Genomic DNA, 12,800 nt, shown 5'->3' with positions numbered 1-12,800 from the left:
TTGCACACATTATATAATTCATGTTTCCATGTGTTTTTGAGCCTGTTATCAACAAACTCTGCACCTTCAACCACGATACAGGAGTTCCTTCGCAAAGCAAAAGTCCACATGGATTTTTACGTGACTTACGTAAAATTATTAATGTGAATTGAATCATATCTTCCTAATTTCAACCAGAGAGTTTTAGTGCCCAACCCTAACTAAACTGCGACTGTGTCACATTTAACCCAAACCATGATCTTATACTAACTCAAACCACCGGGTTTTTATTGCCTAAACTTAAGACCACCATGTGTTTTACAGTACAACTGTATCTGCAGTGGTGTTATAGATTGAAAGTTCTGATTATGAGCTGTTTATGTGTTTATTTTTGTGTACAAGCACAGAAAGATTTCCAACCTTTGTCTTGCCGTGATATTAAAAAAAAAAAAAAAAAAAAAAAAAAAAAAAAAAAATGCTCTGCAAGTTAACAGAAGAAGAAAAGTTAATAAATGAGTGGTGCTGGGGACCTATACAGGAAACTGCATTGGATACCTTTCACTTTATCATGTCCTTTAAAAGAAAACATCAATGTGAACACACCAACTGTCCTCACTTCCACCAAGGGAGATATGCAAGACAGGCAAGCGGCACAATTCCCTGCATGTGTCGATACAACAGCTTGACTGAGGACTTAGCTAGCTTCAGCACCTCTGAAAATCATCTGTGCATAGTTAAGCATATGTATCATATGAGGGCACAATGGATAGTAGGAGACAAGAGGAGGACAGAAGCGATACAAAAAATTACAAGGGAAGCACCGTGGGATGAAACGGGGCTGTTGTTCTGTGAAAGCAGGTCTCTGAGTCGGGCACACTTCCAACATCAGAAATCAACACTGACCTACTTCTTAAAAAAAAAAAACAGCTTAAAACTTGCAAGAAGACGCATTCATCCCATACATGTCAAACGTTTTTTCATTTTCTTTAGAAGATCACCACAGATAGCGGTCCTTATTGATTTCCCTTGAGGAAAATTGGTGTTAAGTATGCACAAGGTAAAGGGCTGGCATGATTTGAATTAAAAAGTACACAGAATATGGATTTTGAATGAACAGTTACTGCACCAGAACAGACTCAACAGACTTGCGATTCAGACACTGTGTCATCCGGAGGTTGCATTTCATTACTGGTGATTTTTTTCACTCGGATCTAGACCGGCTTTAGTTGAATGTCAAACTGGGAACTGGGAACATTTACAGATGAAAACTGAATACTAATTGCATACATACTTGCCCAACAATCATGTATAACCATTACCTGATGGCAAATGTGTGGGAGATATTTATGACTATTCCGATTCACACTGACATTGTTTAAGTTATAAAATATATGAAAGTGCTCTGATGAGTGCAGTATTTCAGCTTTAGCAGTTGGGAAAGTCAACTCGCTGTTGTGCAATCCTGCTTAATTTAGGTGACTATAGTATGTTGTGTGATCTAATAGAATAATATGTCCTGAAAAATACAGAGACTAACAACAAACAAGTTGAAAGATTCAGAGGACTTTCAGACTTTATGACCTTCAGTCTTTTAAGCTCCTCGCATTTTCTGTCCTGCCCTCGGAAACAACATGGAGCTGCTGCAGAGAACACACAATCACTATTTGTATGGCTGAGGGGTCGAGAGCTAGACATCTCTTTTCCTGTGTTAATTACCAGCAATGCAGTGTGTGTGTGCGTGTTCGTGCCGAAGAAAGAGAGATAGTGGGAGTGCATGAGTGAGAGTGAGTCGCTGACAGATCAACTGATTTCATTGATTGACTGAATTAGATGAATGGCTGAGTAAGTCAATTACACTTTGCGCAATGAATACAGATGAGGTGGAAAAATATATACCCCCAACATTTCTCCTTAGTGTGCAAGCTTTGCCTCCAATACTTCAGTAACTCCTCACAACCAGAGCTTCATTTGGACTTCCACAGACAAACTGCCAATGATATGCATCCAAAGCAATAACCCCACGCCTACCCATCTCTCCCTTTCTGCTGTGTGGGTTATCTGCATCCTCAAAGGCAAACGCCTGAGTAAAATGGAAAACTAAACTTCAAAGAAAGTCAATCAATGGGCACAAAAGCCTCGCGTTTCAGTCAGAGAAAATCCATCGTGGTTCATTCATCAGGTCTGTCTGAAGAGACCAGGCCTGACCTTGCTGTGGCCACTGAGGTCTGGGGAACACAAATGGGAGTCCACACAGATGGCCCCTTCCACCCAATCAACGCCTCAGACGAGCCGGTTGATTGCCACTGGGGGTTAAGGTCCACAGAACTGCTGCTGTGTTTCCTGTATTCTGAAGCAGCTCTCGTACTGTCTCCACTTCAGTAAAAATAAAAGAACAATCAGTTTAGACAAAGAGGCCCTGAAATTCCACCTGCAGCACAACAACAGATCTGTTGGGAGTTTGTTTGTGTATCTATTATCATCACTAACTGCTTCATCAAACAATTAAGGAGGCAAAAACCTTGAACTTTTGGCATAAGGCTGTTGAACCCATTAGTAGCATCCTATTACTGCTGAACTTGACATGGAGAGCAGGTTAATGTAATCATTAAAGGAGTACTTAACCAGTGTAGCACCGAATTTGTACATCACAAAGGATAGTGAAAAAACACACGACCAGAGGCCATATTTTGTTTCATTCCAAGCATTCTCCTTCCTTGTCAAAACCAACTAACTCATTTACCAACTAAGCAAATTATTTTGTAACTCAATGAGTAACATTAAGTGACTTTACTTGAGGAAATACATCAGAGTTCAGGCAAATCTCTGTCGAGCCACAAGGCTTTGTGTAGGTGTAACCAGACTTTAAATGTATAAACTTGCTTTTAAGAGAATATCTATAATAATCACATATAAAGTACCAACCCATCCCGAAACAGGACTTCTGTACTACGGTCAAAACTGGAAATAACAATGTTAAAAGCTTCAGGTCATCAGCTGGGATCACATCTCTAGGTCACAATGACACACAGCAAGGTGTCTGACTTGTGGAAGTGTCAAAGATATATTTAGAGCTCCACGCAAAGAAGATACAAGAGGCACAGGCCCGTCACAATTAGAACATAATCGCCTGACCGCAATTATTCATCAGCTGTATGAAACTAACTGAAATGTCATATTTTCATCACCATGCCTACGTCGTTAACCATCGTTTGAGGTTTGACTGCTGCTCCCTTTAATGACGTCATCTCCTTTTTTTCTACTATGATTGAATTGCATATGGAGAATTAGCGCCACCACAGCACATTGTTTCTTGGGATTTTTGGTTCCTGTCAATGTGAGTAATGTCTGTACATATTTGAGGAAGAGGCTTTGTATAAAAAAAGTTGTTATCTATGACATATTTACCCTAAAAACAGGAGTTGGTACTCATGTATTTCAACGTTAAATGCCAGTAAGTGGTTCGTCTTCTTCTTTATAAGGTGTATTATTAAACTATGGTTACGCTTTTACTACAATAGGGGAATAACATGAGCAATAAAAGACAATGAAGTCATTCATGGCAATCATTTAGATGACAATTAATCATAAACTAAAATGTCATGACTGCGACAGCCCAGAGACACAGGGAGTATCTCTGTTGCTGTGTCTGCGTATGAAGATAACACTGTCACTTCTTGGCCAACATCAATGTATTTGTATTCATCGCATCATAAGATGCTTGCAGTACCGTTCAATATGTTAAATTCAGTATAATAGAATGCCTCTCAAGTATTCTCTGATCCAATCTTTGCAATGTGAATTGTTCTACTTCATTTAGCTCAGTTTTATTCAGAAACATTGGCTGCATTATTTAAAAAGCTTTTAACTAAAAATGCTGGCACTTTCTACAGGAATTAAACTATAAAGCATTGCCGTTTTGATTGAGCTCACAGATTTAGCAGCCCTTTTCCTATACTGCATGTACAGGCTACAGTATGTTCAGTAAAAACTTCCTGTTGCTATAGACACACATTCCAGTACTAATGTTAAAGCTTGCTATATGATCACTGATGATATGATCACTGCTTTTCATATAACCTGGCATTATAAAGTAATTAGGTCAACAATTTGACACAACAAAATATTGCATATAAATGAGACCAGTTTCCACACAAGACAAAAAAAACAACATCTTAACAAATAAAAACCGATGTTTTCCAGAATCTGTGTGCATCTCCATATTTAGTCTAATAATCCCTTGCAAATTGTATTTCCAGTGCATGTGTGACAGAAATAAAACCAATGTGCCCTTCAATGGTATGCATTAGAGAGGAGCAACTGCTGCAGATCTATATTTGTCCCATAAGCTTGTGACAGAGGGCACAGACTCTTCTGTCAGGCACTGTAACAGCCTGCCAACTAAAGCTCACCCCAGGGTGGGGGCTTCAGGGGCACCTTTCACCTGGAGGGAACATTTGAAGCATATGATGAGACAAGAAGAGAGAAAACCAACGGAGAATTAAAATTCATCTGTGGAATGAGGGTACGGAGAGACTGATAACTCTTTTCCAGTGTCATTGGTAGTAACTCAGCCATCACCAATGACAAATACTGCTCTATTGCTTTAAAGGATAAGGCTAGAGTTATTCAATGTGGTTAATATTATTGAAAAATACAGTGAAAAAGCAAAACCAACATCTATGATTGTCTGCCTCTCAGTTCATTTTCACATTCACATCATATCTGTGGCATTGAACATGTTAATCTAGACCACAAATATTTCCAGTAGTTTTAATCTTAAAAGTAATACAATAAGTAAGACAACTCTACCCGAACTGGGAAAAAAAGAAAGTTGCACTTTTGTTGGGCACTACTTTCTAATGGATGAATACACATTTGGTGCAGAATTAATTTCTGTGCAAGACTGGTGTCATACAAACTACAGTGCTTGTGTTATATAAAAGGAAGATTTCACCCAGTATAACAGTGAGGTTTAGCAAAAGTTCCATCAGGAAGACCATCTTAATGCTGACACACATCTTTTTCCTCTGTCAGGGTCAATCCAACTTTGTCACAACGCCTGTGAGCCTATAGTCTCAGCTGCTGTCAAACTTTAAAACTGTTCCTTTGTATCCTGCTGCCAGCTGTCACTACAGTGTCTGACTGATGCAACCAACTCCACCCCATTGATCTCTTGTTTCATCAGAGCCAGCTGTCCAATGAGTCCATTCAATTCAAGTTGAAGAATCCTGCACCACATACGTCCAGATCTTCACTCAATCTGGCCTGTTTCTGGACAGCTTGTGGTGCGACACGATGACATCATGATAGAGACTCCTCACATATGTCTGTAACTTTCCCTGCTGCACACAGTATGTCCAACAAATTACTGTGCACAATTACCACAAATATATCCCTAAAAAACAACACATCTTTTTTATTGTCGTTTTGGCCTTAGTGTGGAATTTTTTTGACAATAAGAAATATGTATGAATCTCACCAACCGTTTCCTGTAAAGTAGGCTAAGGCAAGGGATTAACTGGGAAAATGATTCTCCATATTGCAATATCCTCAAGAGATCTTTGGACTTGTCAAAGCAGAAAGCACACAGGTAACTGCATTAATTAGAGAGCTATCAATCCTTACTATTTCCTGTCCCGGTAAACCAGGCCATTAAGCAATCATGTACAATCTCAGATGCCTAAAGAGGAATGAAATAAATGTCACACTGCCATTATTGATGGTAATTTTACTGTATTGTATACAAAATTTAGAAGCTCATCCTCTGATTCAAAGTCCTCTGTTTCACGTTTTTCAGGTCAGGAACTGTCTCCAAATGCAAATGTCGAACCGAATAGAGATGAGAGTAGCAGCAGGTCAAAGTCTTTCGTTACCTTTGAAAGTGAAGGAAGAGGATACGGAGGGTTGGAGTGTACGAGGGAGGGCTCTACTTCATCCGATATACGAGAAATCCTTCCATCTTGTTTCCTGTGAGTCAGAGAGGATGGAGGGGTGGGGAGAAATGGAAAGAGAGAGACAAGAGAGAGATTATGGCTAGCCTTCAGCTGAGTTTCTTATTTAAGTACTACCAGCATGAAAACATTTCTGGAACCAATTGACTCACTACACTGAAGCCGGTAATTGAACTCTTGCTACAGTGAAAAGGGTGCCATTATTACGCCACCAGGTATTTCTATGTTCAGGAGTGATACAAAAACATCTTTTCTGTTGGTTTTTGCCTTCACTCCCGCAATGTTAAAGGTAAAGAGATGAGTGCGATTGAAGGCAAAATTGTTAAACAGAAGAGATCAGAAGAACTGCACAGAGAACGAGGCAAGTGAAGAAACGAGGGAGAACAAAGTGAAAATATATACAAAGCAGAAGAAGAAAGGAGCCACAGCTTTCATCTGCTAACCCGCTTCCCTCAACACTACTTCCCTGCTCCTCTCAGCTCCTTTTCCTCTCTTTTGCGATTGGAGTGAATTACCAGTCTAACCAGGATTCTGGTCAGAGCATATTACTTCACACCCCGTCTCACACAACAGTCAGTTGCTAGAACTGGCAGCCCGTCTGTGCATGCATCCTGTTTGCAATCCTGCAGCAGAGGGCATTTTCTAAACACTACTTGGGAGCAAAAAGAAACAGAACAATAGCACAATCTGATTTCTTGGTGAGATTGGTGTGAGAATTGGTGGAGAAGTGGGCACTCGCATATTTCCTTCATTCTGCCATCTTGGCACACACCACCGTGGTTTAAAAGTAGTAAAGCTGGAATAAAATCAGTTATTGAGTGGTGTTTGTTCTGCAACACAGCCCATTATTAGATGTTGCAGCTCTCCATATCAAAAAACACATTGCCTATCACTCCTGCTGAGACTCTATAAGCCTGAGTAAATGGAGCTGCACTTTTATGACAACAGAGTGCTGACCTGGAGTTCAGGTGAGGAAATCTATTTGTAATGTAGCAGAAACACTGCTCTTTGTTGCCTCTGATCTCTGCTGAATTCAGGGAAATGACTGAAAGAGGCTGTCAGATCTCTCCCGCAGCATCCTCGGCTTCTCAGAGCTGACATCCGTCGAGAGTGTGAACTTTGTTACGTCTTTCATTCAATACAGCCGGAACACAATGAAAATATGATGTCAAATGCTGCTTGGAGCCGAGAAAGATGCATTCAAATTTGACAACAAAGAAATAGCTTAGTGCGCATGTTTAGTCAAAAATCTGCCTACGCTGAGGTGACAGCTTTTTTTAAACCATCATATGGAGCTATTAAGCTCATTAACCTTCATATTTAAAGATTCAGGTTTATAAAACACATCAAACAAATCTGGAAGGAGTTTTGTTTTACTTTACCACATAAAAAGTATTATTCTCTAAATTTCTGGTTCTTTATTCAGGTTTAACAGCCACCCGTCATGTCATCGGTAGTGAAAGTGGCAGGCTGTCTGGCAGCCTTCATATTTCTGTCTATTGAGTCTTCCTAAATCGAGATTGATCTGCACATTTGCGCTTTGCCTTTCATTATAGGTAGACCCACATGGGTGGTTACAGTTATTTGAAACTGTTAAATCTGAAAAACAAAAAGCCACAGTGTGTGTGTGTGTGTGTGTATTTTAACCATCACTACATTGATTTACAAGGCACGTAACAGGTGTATATCCAGTGAAATGATAAGCTTGACTCACAGAAACTGCGGGCTGGCATATTCTGACTATCACAGCAAGCATCTGTTATCAAATACCACCATCCTGACATATGACATGATGATACTGTATCATATGGAATTGTTTAGACTCAAATTAAAAAAATAATATTCAGTAATTTATGTGCTGCTGAGGAGCACCAGTGCAGTTGCTCAATATTAGCAGGCAGGAATGGTGGGCTAATGGTCTTTATGAAGTTTGTAGAAATACTTGGTATAAAGCTGTTCTCTCATAAACAATGTCAGCATTCAGAGTACTAATGTTTGTTTAAGTAGAATAAAAGGGATCACCATGTGAGAGTTGTGAATCTCAACAAACAGGACGCTACAAATTCTGTTGTTATTCAATATATTTCATCTGTATCCCACCAATGATGAAAACACTCTCTTCTTTATACCTTTAAGGGGATGAAAAGCACTGTGTGTTTCAAAAACTGAAGAAGCAATTATATTTTATTTATGTAGGCACTATTCCTGCTTTTTCTCTCAGTTTGGAACAACCAGTTCAAACTGTACTTCAATGATTATATAGTCTTTCTCAAATTAATCATCCAATTAAGATCTGTCTGACAACCCCAAATGTCTGCATTGACAAAGGTCCGTTCTGCTAATGATCTTCGTGATGCAAATGATTATTTTCATTACTGATTAATTTGCGGGTCATTCTTGCTAAATTGATTATTAATTTGGTATATTAGATGATCTCAAAAAAACCTATTAGTTCAGACTGCCCAGCAGTCCAATACCAAAAGATGAATAAAAAATGTTCTCAATTGAGAATGTAGAGCCAAAGAATTGCTTAATTGATAATTAAAACCGTTGCCAGTTAATTTTCTGTCAATTGGCAGCTTTCACATTCAATTTCTTAACACTTAACACTATTGTCATTAACAATTCACTCATTATATACCGTTCCTTGCAGGTGGGACGCAAAGTTAGCTGAAGTAAATACTCTGCTATGTCCTAATGAGCTCTGGACCTGGTGGGTGGCACAGGTGAAGCCTGCCGCAGCAGCAGGCAGGTGGTGAGGTCACCGTGTCATGCTGACAGAGTGAGTGATTGGCACACGGGAAGCACAACCCAGGCAACACTCATCTCGCCAGGTTAAACAATGCGAGTTGCCCTGTGTGTTCCCAAGCTGCCCACTCATGATCCCAGGTCAAAGGTTTATTCGCCAGAAACATCTGAATAACTATGAGCAACCTTGTGGAGTGTGCGAGAAGAAATAGAGAAAAACAGAGAAAAGGAAAACACAAAGTGTAATTTTCTCTCCTCTGCTGAGCAAAACACATTTCTCAAAAGATTCTGGATTATCCTCTTTTATGGGCTGAGCCTAGAGTCACTGCCACACACATTTGTAGCAATATTTCTGATATTACATTCATCTTGCAGTTATTAACACCTATTTTTCTGTGGTGCACACTCTTTCTTCTATGTTTTTCTCCATATTGAGGGTAAATTATTGTTACAGCTTTGGTTGTATAAAAGAACGTGTCACCTAGCAACATTACCTGCACCCTGATTCACTGTCAGATGCTCCATTTGAAAAACAAACTCAAAGCCTACATTACAGAACGAATGCTGCATAGAATTTGAGAAAATTATAGGCACTATTATCCAACTCATGAGTATTCGTAAAGGCAAAGCATTTTTGAGGAGGCTGATCAGCATATTTTTTTAAATGAAGTAAGACATATTCTCCTCGGCTGAATTAATGCATAGAACATGTATACATACTGCTAAAAGATAAGAGCTGGTGGTTATGAGTGATTAAAAAGAGAATATAAATCTGCATTTTATTTCTAAATTCTTTAGGACAACTGCCATACACAGGTGCATATTTAAGCTTAGAGCCATGATAGGTTCTCTTTTTCAACACATTGATAACAACCGATAGTGACTGAGGGCATCTTATTCTAAAGTGCTCATATGGAGCACCAGAGTAAATTATCTACAGTACCCAAATGGTCAATGGTTTTTACCTTCAAGCCCTTTGCTTTCTGGATTACAATACTTTTCAGGGTCTTTGTCTGTTCTTACACTCATTCCTGGCAGCATAAATGGACACAAAGCATTCTGAAACTAAAATCCACTAATTAATCCTATGTTTACCAGCAGTAGCCACCACGGACTGCTGGGTCATGAGCTGTGATAAGAATTCCAGCTTTGTGTTGCCCGATCATGGCGCTCGGGTGTGCAGCACCTGCAAATACCAATGAGCTGGGCCACAATGAAAACAAACGCACACTGAATTTAAAGCATAAATTTGAGTACGACGGGTTTGTAGTGGTTTACTGCAGTCACACAGAGGGTCATGGTCAGTCAGAGCAAAAAGTATGAATGTACATGTCATGCGTCTAATAGAATATGCATTTTCCACAGGGGTATGTGGACTGAAGACTAAAGCAGACATGTCCCTTAAGTGCCCATATTTTGTTTGCTGACAAGGCTTAAAAACTTTTGGAAATATAAGCAAATAGTACAAATAGTTGTTTCATAATATGCTGCTGGTAATGTTTCATAATCTTTTAAGATGAGTTGAGCTTTGACTACATGAGTTAGAATATACAGATGATTTGTTGCTATCTGTTTATCAACTGTGGTCAGCCTCACAAAGTCTAAGCAGTGTGACGGCAGTTAGCTGAAAGTCAGGCCTATCCGCATGTGCCAGTCTAAAAAAGAAAATCAACAGAGAAAATAAGAGTCAGCAGGGCTCAAAAAACAAAGAAAATCAAACTGCCACACAAATATCTGTTTTTTAACCAAATAACTGAAGTTATAACAAAGTTACTGAGAGGGCTCTTCAGCAAATATCTACAATGATTCTTCTAGCCAATACTGCTGACCTCAGGCTACATTCTGGCTGAACATTTCCAGCTCAACGATGCATTGGTTCCTTTGGCAAACAAAAGATAGCCTTGGGCAGTGCAGGAAGAATCAGATATCATCTGGTCGAGTGCTGCTATGGCAGAGTAACCTTGTCCATTAATGGAAGAGTAACTTTGTCCATTAAAGCTTATCAAATGGATTTAGCAAAGAAGTTTCTCTCAGGGAGGAGAGCTTGGGGCATCTTGCATTACTAAAGAGATCAGAGGTACAATCCATTACTTTGTAACTATGCCCCAAATGAGCTATGATGCATATTATATATGGATAACAAAGAAAAGACAATTTTTAAAATGATCTGAAATAGAAGCAACATTAAGAGCTCAAGCTCTGCCTGATTCTACTTCATGTAACTAATGGCAGGAAGTCACAATAGTAGTCAGCAATTCTGTAACTATGGGTCTTACAACAGTCGTGTTTTAAATACATTTCCAGTGCAAATTCTTCTATTAAAAAACAACAACAAAATCAATAGCAGTGCAGGATGCCTGCTGTATAACCTAAACCACCTACTCTGGAGAATTTGGAGAGCCCTGTTCTAATCTGTAAACATGATTGCCTATGAGCTCCGACTGCTGAAACACTGACCTGAAAAGAGGAAACAATTGGCTGAAACTCCATCATAAATACCTTTTATTTTACTTACTTTGCTTACACTGTAAACTGGGCATAATGCTGCAGCTGCGTTTTGCTATTACTATATTGGGTTATCATCATCATAATAATCATCATCATGAGTCACTTTCTCTCTTGATGTCACCAAAAGGCAGATCCTGGAGTTACTCCAGCATGATTGATTGCAGACTTTGCTTTGGCAAAGCACAAACTTCGCTGACATGCTGCCGCATCTTTTGCTTGATAATTGTTTACATTACAGTCAAATAAAGCACAAATGAATGGGAGCTCTTAGACACCAGAATGCTATTTTCCAATTCATCATCTTTGGAGCAGCTTTGGGTTTCACTCTTAAATGGCATTGTGGATTATTTTCTTCGCTCTTGGCTTCATAAATCCTGAACAAAAATAATATTTGGATCATATTTTTGCTTTAAGAGAAATGTCTTGCTTGGCTGCATCTTTCAGCCCCACACAGTCGTTGGCACACACACACACACACACACACACACACACACACACAGTCGTAAAGAGACAAGTACACATAAACCCCTAAGCTTTGCAGGTCCACTTAGTAGAAAGGAACTAATCTAATCAAGTACAGCAGCTAATGCACAATGAAAGCAGAGTCATTTACTCGAGATGTCAGTCAGGCACTTCCTGGGTGGACAGGAGAGCGAGAGGGAGGAAGACAGATAGACCTGGAGAGAAAGTTCAGCATTCAGAGTGACATGGGATGACGAGATCAGCAGGAGTTGGACACAGCTATACGTCATTCAGACTCTTTTTTGGCTGCTTCTATTCAATACCCGTTTCTCTCTTATCTATCTTGAATTGACTTCGGCATAATTCATCTATCTTTCAGTGGTTCCCTTCAAGGACGGTGCACTCCGTTCTCCATCCATGCTTACCTGTCCGTAGTGCTGCCTCACTTGCAGCTCAGTCTCTTCTCCTCAACAACTTGGTGCTCCTCTATGCATTGCTCCCTCCGTGTGTCTGACTCAGTCTTTCTATCCTCCAACACCTGCTGTCGGAGATCAGCCTCTCTCCAGTCAGATGATGCTGAGAGCAGCCCTCCCTCTATCCTCCCTCGCCGTCCTACCCTCCCTGTTTTCCTCTCTGCCTCTCTTCCTCTTCCTCATGCATGCATTTCCCTGTCTGTTCTTATTCTGAGGCAAGCACAAAACGCTCTCTCTTCTCTCCCTCCCAAACTCTCCCCTCTTTGTTTCATCTCCACCTCCCTTCATTTCTCTTGATCTGTGACAGAGAACGGCCCATCTAAGCTCTGGGTGCTGCTTTGCATTTGCCTCATTGAGTCTGTTTGTTAATACGAGATTTTACTCATTCAACAGGACGAAATGCTGCAGCCGGATGAAGACTTGAAAGCAAAGTTTTCCCAAAAAATGGGGACATTACCTCATCTGAAAAGCGACATCAGAGCTCCCTGTGGTATTATCTGCCTCACTCTGACAGCCTGTTCCAACACCATAAAACCCCTCCTCCACAAATTAGCCTAACCATCCCATTGTCCATTTGACACATTAGAGGCAGGCAGTTAGCTGAAAGGCTCTCAAATGTTGCAGATTTTGTAGCACACTTACACATAATGGAGAAAATCACTTGCTCAGCCCACAGAGG

The 12,800-nt window shown here is 40.0% G+C and overlaps 1 protein-coding gene across 10 annotated transcripts in view; it reads right to left on the bottom strand.

The window, feature by feature from the left end:
• rap1gapb (RAP1 GTPase activating protein b) overlaps positions 1-12,800 on the bottom strand; it is a 92,259-nt gene that overhangs the window by 25,623 nt on the left and 53,836 nt on the right. For 9 of the 10 annotated variants that reach the window (XM_069149288.1, XM_069149172.1, XM_069149205.1 and 6 more), the window contains exon 3: positions 5,853-5,946. Coding sequence is in view for 8 of the 10 variants with exons in the window: in XM_069149172.1 (XP_069005273.1) it covers positions 5,853-5,946 (94 nt within the window). In the remaining 2 variants the exon portion in view is untranslated. Of the gene's footprint in view, positions 1-5,852; positions 5,947-12,073; positions 12,217-12,800 lie in introns of those variants that run through there. The other variant, XM_069149243.1, reaches the window with a different exon arrangement.

The sequence above is a fragment of the Embiotoca jacksoni genome, unplaced genomic scaffold (assembly GCF_022577435.1).
Source record: "Embiotoca jacksoni isolate LCO1_2020_lvr unplaced genomic scaffold, fEmbJac1.0.p SCAF_1, whole genome shotgun sequence".
Classification (NCBI taxonomy): Eukaryota; Metazoa; Chordata; class Actinopteri; family Embiotocidae; genus Embiotoca; species Embiotoca jacksoni.
This window is presented reverse-complemented; position numbering and strand designations above follow the sequence as displayed.